Below are 8,284 nucleotides of genomic sequence, written 5' to 3'. Positions count from 1 at the left end.
TGAAAATAAGTAATTAATCAATGATTCTCAGTATGATATTTCTATAAGGGTATGATTAATGAATCTTCTTAATTAATAACTCAAAATTTTATGTGGTTGTTTGCAAAATAGTAGGGAAATTGTTTGTTCAATTTGATCTAATCTACCTGTAATACCGCGGTTCCTCCGTGAGTTACTGGACACCCCGTATATGTGCGTACACGTTTTAATAATGTGGCTTGTCGATGAATGACACAGTAACTCAACTATCAAGCGACACGGTAGTGTCGCGAAGCCAAGTGCAAGCGCAAGCAACGGACTCGCGACCGATCGTGTATCCCAAGTAAAAATGTATTTAGTAGAGTAAATTTCAAGACTAGTAGCTAGATAGTAATGACTAGACAAGTTTTCTAGGCAGTCATCAGCTCGTGACTGACTAAATATTCCTACTCAGTCTTTTGAATGTCAGGACTATCTAGTAACTATACCAATTACATACCAGGTGTATACCTATGAAATGCGGATTTTCCTAACAGATGGTGCCACATATACGTTCTTACGCGTGGTGATTTGACATATATAGTATTTTGTTTGGCTATTTCTAACCTACAAAACCATACATGTGGAAAATTGTGAGAGTGTAAATATCATAATCTTTTCCTGCTTTAAAAATGTCGAATTTCGTACCAAAAAAAGAGGGAAAAACCTCCTCCATTTGCGGGAGGTTTTGATTTATTACTTCATTTTGAAGAAAACTGCTGCTCAAACTTATCGAATATTTGTAGAAGCTTATGACGAACATGCACCATCTCAAGACACTTGTGAACGTTGGTTCAATCGATTCAAAACTGATGATTTTGATGTAAAAGACAAGGCTAAAGAAAAACTACCGAAAAAATGTTAAGATGCAGTGTTGCAAACATTGTCGGACGAAGGCTCCACTCAAACTCAATTACAATTGGCAGAAGTATTAAATATGACTCAAAAAAGTGTTAGCGAGCGTTTGCACGCGATGAGAAAGATTCAAAAAGAAGGAAAATGGGTACCACACGATTTGACTGAAAGACAGATGGAGAATCGAAAAGTCACCAGCGAACTCCTGTTGAAAAGACATCAACGGAAGAGTTTTCTGTATCGAATCGTCACAAGTGATGAAAAATGGATATATTTCGAGAATCCCAAACGAAGAAAATCCAGGCCAACTATCAATATCGACTGCAAGACCAAATCGCTTCGGAATGAAGACAATGCTCTGTGTTTGATGGAATCAAAAGGGTGTTGTTTATTATGAACTTTTCAAATCTGGTGAAACAGTTAATGCTGCTCGCTACCGACAACAAATGATCAATTTGAACCATGCATTGATCACAAAACGTCCGGAATGGACCCAAAGACATGGAAAAGTGATTTTACTACGTGACAATGCGCCGACCCACACCACAAAAGTTGTCAAGGAAACTTTAAAAGAATTGAATTGGGATGTGCTACCTCACCCGCCGTATTCGCCGGACATTACTCCTTCGGACTATCACTTATTCCGGTCGATGGCGCACGGATTGGCTGAGCAGTACTTCGTTAATTTCGAAGAAATGAAAAAATGGGTCGATTCATGGTTTATTTCGAAAGATGAAAGTTTCTATCGTCGCGAAATCCATCTTTTGCCAAAAAAAAAGTTGTAGCGTCGAATGGCGCATACTTCAAATAAATAGCTTTAACCATTCACTTCAAATTAACATGTGTTTTTTCTTAAAAAATCCGCATTTCATAGGTATTCACCTGCTAGATAGTAGCTAGATGAAAAAGATTACGAGATAGAACGAGATAAAAGTATCGAGATAGTAACGAGATAGAAAATCATCGGTAAATCCTGAATAGAAATTGGATATCAGAACTCTCTAGTAACTGTACCAATTATAGTTACAAGTTACATTTTTGTATCCAGCTATTAGATAATTTTTCTAGTACAGCCACTAGGAGAATTGAGCGTTACATTCCTAACTAGTAGCGATGTAAGACCCAACTTTTTAGTGTCATTACTAGACAATAACTAGATTCAATTTTTGCTCGGGATACTTACGCGACGACTTTAGTTGAACACAGGCATGATTCCTCGTTCGACTATAACGGCTGAACGAATGCGATTCTGGGTAGGCATAACCCCTTCGCTGGCACGTTCATTGCACTGTTTGTGCCTCGGTGGGCAGAGAAAAAAGTCGGAGGATTTTTTTGAAACTTGGTGTACAGAAAGTTTTTGGGTCGCTGAATGATTTTGAGGTCAGAATTGTAAAATTCAAAATGGCGGCAAAGTACTTACTATACTTATGCTTGTGGTGTATTGCTTCTGGTATGTTTTTTGTAGTGTCATGATATTGGATATTATAAACCTTAGAATTATGAGTTTTTAAACGAAATCAACGAATCTCCGAAAGTCTTTATAATGAGTTTCAAAAGACTGTGCATTTTTCGAATTTATGATCCGTCATATTCGATCCATCATATTGGGTCCGCCATTTTGAATTTTACAATTCTGACCTCAAAATCGTATTCAGCGACCCCAAAAACCCCTCTATACCAAGTTTTAATAAAATCAACAAGATGTTTTATGTTTTGAACATAACGATCCGCCATATTGGATTCACCATTTTGAATTTTACTATTCTGACTTCAAAATCGTATTCAAAGAATACCCAAAAACCCCTATATACAAAATATGACAAAATTTGCATCATTGAATCGCAAAATAAATGCATGACGTCAATTGGCGTCATTGCGCATCTGAGCACGTTTCTCTTTGACGCCAATTGGCGTCATTATCAGCGAAGGGGTTAATCGATTCTTTGGGTTTACATTACTTAATAAAACTGTTTTTACTTTTACTCTACATGCTCTAGAAGCTGCGATACTTTAACTCAAAGTCCGAAATCGTAAATTTATACGTGAGAAACGTCGTTGTCTCTTCATTACAAAAACCTCAGTTGACTATATTCCTCCGCTAGAGGCGCTACGGTTGAAATCAGCTTGGCTAGCCGATATAAGAGAGAGAGAGAGAGAGAGAGAGAGAGAGAGAGAGAGAGAGAGAGAGAGAGGAGAGAGAGAGAAAGAGAGAGAGAGAGAGAGAGAATTTTTTATAAAAATGAATTATTCTGAAATAAAATTTATAGAACTTGTTTTTTAGGTATACCTAAATATTTACAATGTCCAAGTTTAACATATAAAGTTATTAACAAAAAAACTTGTTTGCACTGATGAATATTATTTTGTAAGAAAAATGTGACATAAAAACAAAATTACATTTTTAAAAAAGTATAAATAAGAAGCCAAGTGCACGCATGTTAGCATTATTTGTCTTTACAAAAAAAGATCGTTATAAATAAATTACAACAAAAAAGCTCAGTTAAGGGGATGCTGAAGTGAATGACGAACTCGCTAAGCGTCGATAACGTAGAGGCGATCGTCAAATAGGCGCTGACATAATGCCGCTATTTTCTTTTTTTCATGTATGCATCATTTCTACATATAGATATATGAATGCAAGTGTGTGTGCTACGTTGTCATTTCAATTTTCTTACACATAGACGTTAAGTAAATGTGAATGCCACGTTGCCGATATTCGCATTCTCTTGGAAATAGGCTTTCGCTGCTTTTCTGATGAATTCTTCAAACCGTCTGTGTATTGGGTGAATCAAAGAAAGAGTTTTTTTTAGAAAAGTTCTACGCATAAATGCAGTTTACGAATATTGTTTTGAAGAATATGTTATATAAGATGTGAGCTTTCTATATAATTTGCAATGGAAATTTTAGATATTATTTTAGTTATGCACTGAGCAATGTTTCACTATATTTTCGCACGTAATTTTATCTTATAAATTGGAGCAGTAAGTGCGCTGTAATTTTTGCAAAAGGAAATCAGTGTCACGATGGCAAAAGTTCCACATCGTTTTCATTTCTGAGTGAGAAATGATCTACTTCATTTTTTAATATATTTTCACCATACAAAAGCATTTTAATTCGGTCAAGTCAATACAAAGTAATATTTGTAGGAAAATCTCGTTGACGTGATATCGACACCCTTGCAAAACTTTCGTCGTGCTGATTGTACTAAATCAAAAACCCTTTGATATGGTGAAAATACGTGCAAAAATAAAGCGGAGCATTCCTCAATATGAGAGAAAAACGATAAGAAAATGCTATCATAACAAAATTAGCGAATTCTTCTGCAAAGATTACTTCTTTCTATATACGCTGAGTTAAAAATCCTTTTACATGATGAAAGTATGTGCGTAAATGAAGCGGAGCGTTCCTCAATATGAGAGGAAAACGATAAGGAATGATTACTATCATGACACCGAATCTTTCTGTAAAGATTAGTCTTTTCTACATGCGCCGAGTTAAAAACCTTTTTGCATGGTGAAAGTGAAGCGAGGCATTCCTCAATATGAGAGGAAAACGATAAGAGACAGTTACTATCATGACACTGAATCTTTCTGCAAAGATTAGTTCTCTCTACATGCGTATTGACTTGATCGAATTAAAAATACTTTTGTATGGTGAAGGTACATGCAAAAATGAAATAGAGCATTCCTCACTCAGGGATGAAAACGATGTAGAACTATTGCTATTGTGACACTGATTTCCTTTTGCAAAAATTACAGCGCAATTACTGCTCCAATTTATATGATAAAATTGGATGCGAATATATAGTGAAATATTGAATTTTAATTTCCATTGAAAATTATATAGAAAGCTCACATATTAGATAACATGTATTTTTCAAAACAAGTGCTTTTTATGCAAGTTATTATAATTTTTTTCAACATTATTTTAAGTTATAATTTTTTTCAACATTATTGTATTTCACTAATTATTTTATTTTTTATTTAATAATATGTTACTAATATATTAATAATATATTTAATTTATAAATATATTATATAGCCAAAACCACATATGTTTATAAAAATAAAAACTGAAATGATTAATTATTCGTACTTGGCGTAAACCTCTTGATATCATTACTTTTGTAAAGAATATAAAATTGTCTTGTATTTTTCAATAGAGTATTTGCGAGAATACAATTGATCTGAATAACGTTGTTTTAATAATATTTCTTTTAATATTTTTTTTAACTGAGCTTTTGTTGTAATTATAACGATCTTTTTTTGTAAAGTATATAACGACAAAGAAAAGTGAATATTGCCGTTTCAGCTATCGGAAAAGCGTCGCAAGCTCTAGTTTCACCGAAGGAAACATAAAACGAGGCAAAAAAGAACGCGAGTTAAGTATTGCTCTTTTAATGTCGCGTCTTGCGCGTTACTTACGTCTATAGCTCTCCTGAGGAATATGACGCCGCTGCTGCTGTCGATCTCGAAATACTCCCCATCACCTATGTTCTCTGGTCCCAGAAAGTAATGCACGGTGGCATTTTCACCATCGTCGATGTCGGTGGCGGAGATTCTCATAACTTCGTAATTGACGGGCAAGTTTTGCGGTACGGATCCCGTGTACTCCTATATGTGTAACAATAGCAAAATGCATTAAACAGAGGGGTGTGCGTAGTGGCCAATTGATGGCCTGCCGCCGTGTGATTTTCAAAATGCACTTAGCGTGATACATTCTATGCAATTTCCGAATGAATTGTGCTCACAATGCCTTGTCATTCTTAATATATTACGTATGTACATGATAATTTTGCTGTTCAACACGGAAGATAGTGAATGGGAAATGTGACGGATGGTCATTGTTCTAGAACTACGATCATCTCTCGTGGCGGTTATTATCGATCGACGAGAAGTTTTTCTTATCTGTGTATTATGGACTTGCGGATTTCTCCAGTCGGCTTGCAGAGAGTCGCGCGGTAAAATACGTAGGTATCTTTTCAAGCGCGTACAAGAAATCTCGTTCGACATGTGGAAATTAAGTAATAGTTAATTTCGCGAAGTACACGCAAACTGCTCGTAAAAAGGAAAATGGAAAAAAGGGACAATAAAGGAATGTGAGATACTCGTTTCATTTACATCGAGCAACATACACACACCACAAATACAAGACCAATTTTTCACGTGTATCCACGAAAGACCTAAAATTGGAGTAAAACAAAAAAAGAGAGAAATTGAAGCAGTATTTGTTAGTAGCGGTAGTGTATAGGATCGAGTGACGGTAACGCCGGTACGTTAGTCTATTAAAAAAAAAAAGGATATCTCACGTGTGGTACAACCATACGCGGTGCCACCATAATTCCACGACACGCGGGGTTTACTCATTCATGAAATCAATTACGCACGCAACATATGCAGAACGGAACGGAGCACGTGTCGACACGTTCTCCAGCTTCAAATTAACTTTATTCGTTTCCGCAAACGCATAGGATTTTCAAAAAATATTCCATTGCTCGCGTACACGCGCGATTTTTCACGGAGATTGTTTGTCTCCTTCGGAATTATCTTCATTTTAATTAGTCTCCATTTTTTCTTTAATTCAATAAATTACAGAAAGGAGACATCTCACTCACTCTCTCTCTCTCTCTCTCTCTCTCTCTCTCTCCCTCTCTCTTCCTCCTCTCTCTCTCTCTTTCTCCTCCCGCTTTATCCCCTGGCAAAGCCGTAAAAGAAAAGAGAAAAAGGAGATACGAAAAAAGTAGAAAAAGAAACTGTGCTGATCCGTCTGACTTCTGCCTCTTTTCATTCTTTAGATCGGTTACGACTCTAATGCCCGCGTAATTGCCACGTATGCATAATGCAGGCCACGTATCGATACGCGCGCACTCGGCTCCTTTTGTAGAAGCAATGACCCGCGATCGGGATCTAACGATCCGTACACGTATTAACAAGTTGACAAATCAGAGCTTAGTTTAAATGAGTTACGTACCGATTTATCGAAGACGGGCTTGTTGTCGTTGATGTCTGTGATGGTAACCTTAAATGTGCATATGTCGTACAGTTTCGGGCTGCCGTTGTCGGTGGCGAGCACCGTGAGATAGAACTCCATCTCTCTGGAGGGCTCATCCCTGTTTATGAACGCGATCGTCGTGATCTCGCCGGTTATATTATTGATCTCGAATTTCAACTTCTCGTGGGGCGCAGACACGAATTTGTACGTGACGGTACCTGCGGCAAGCCAGAAAATAGGCGATCAAGCAGACAACGTGGATTAACGACCTATTGTCGTCATTGGATCCTCGCTGCCTCGCTATTTACCGCGTGCACACGAAAATAGAGAGTCTATTTGAGTATAAGTCCATTTGTGTGAGAGAGTGTGTCTCTTATCAGCTAATAACGTAGCAAGTAAGATATTCCCGTTTGACTATCTATTTTCGACTTCCCTCTGTTTCCAATCTCGTTATCGATCTGGTTATTAGATTTCGTTCTATTCTCGGGGCAACTCTTCGAAATGTATCGGAAACAATGGAATCTAATTAAAAATAAACTCCGTCGCACAACCGTGCGCGCTTCGCTTCTCTCGTTCGTCCCGACGACGAATGCGATGTCGTGATATCTCGAGGGTCGTAAAGAGGCTGCAATTTGAATCTCGTGCGAGTTTGATTGATTTCTTCTCCTTTGTTGCACGCATGCTTTGCAAGGATATTTCACAAATAATTTGTACATGGGAAAGAAAATTTGCTTGTAAATTGACCGAGTGTCTGGTGAAATATGAACGGACCAGAAAAGTCTGGTAGAAGTTACCAAGGTTCCGTTCGAGTTAATAGATTTCCGGTTTTATCAGAACTTGGAACGGTTTAAGTGGACTTAGAGCGGAATTTCTGGTTGGTGATACGATACCTCCATTTTCCGGCGGGTCCGGGTCCTCGGCGTGCACCCGAAATACATAGGTGCCGATCAGCACTTCTTCCTCCACCGATGGCGCGTAATTCGCGCAATCAGTGAACACCGGCTTGTAGTTGTAATTATCATCGAGCTGAAAGCGTAAGAGAAACGGACGACTATTAGCGAGAATGTTACTCGGCTCGGGGGGATAAGATAGCGAGCGAAAGATATCTTGGAGATTAATCGGTAAACTTGGTACCTCGTTCTGGAGCGACGGCCGATACAACGTGAATTTTAATATTCAATTAATGAAAAGTGTTTTATTCGCCGACAGATCGTCGCAATTGTAAAAGTCGATGGAATTAATCGCTATCCCAGTGAGAAATGACTCATCGATCGATTGACGAGTTATTTCTCGCTGGATGAAACATCGACAGAATACGAACGGTGTACCGTGCGAAAACATGGATTGCGTCTCGACTTGCTGCTGCTGCGCGAAACTTTAATTCCGCATTCGTCTAAGGGAAGAGAGAGTGGGGGGGGGG

General features: G+C 37.8%; 1 protein-coding gene across 1 annotated transcript in view; it reads right to left on the bottom strand.

The window, feature by feature from the left end:
- The window catches only part of LOC116844315 (DE-cadherin-like), a 25,409-nt gene that overhangs the window by 8,367 nt on the left and 8,758 nt on the right, over positions 1 to 8,284 (bottom strand). Inside the window, exons 2-4 of the mRNA XM_032815713.1 lie at positions 7,755 to 8,004; positions 6,844 to 7,082; positions 5,298 to 5,486 (exon numbers count right to left, since the gene is read on the bottom strand). Of these exons, the coding sequence (XP_032671604.1) occupies positions 5,298 to 5,486; positions 6,844 to 7,082; positions 7,755 to 8,004 (678 nt within the window). The remainder of the gene's footprint in view (positions 1 to 5,297; positions 5,487 to 6,843; positions 7,083 to 7,754; positions 8,005 to 8,284) is intronic.

The sequence above is a fragment of the Odontomachus brunneus genome, unplaced genomic scaffold (assembly GCF_010583005.1).
Source record: "Odontomachus brunneus isolate Ranch 3 - 2012 unplaced genomic scaffold, Obru_v1 Obru_scaffold_040, whole genome shotgun sequence".
In the NCBI taxonomy this organism is placed as follows: Eukaryota; Metazoa; Arthropoda; class Insecta; order Hymenoptera; family Formicidae; genus Odontomachus; species Odontomachus brunneus.
The sequence above is the reverse complement of the archived record's forward strand: the minus strand, read 5'-3'. Positions and strand labels throughout refer to the sequence as shown.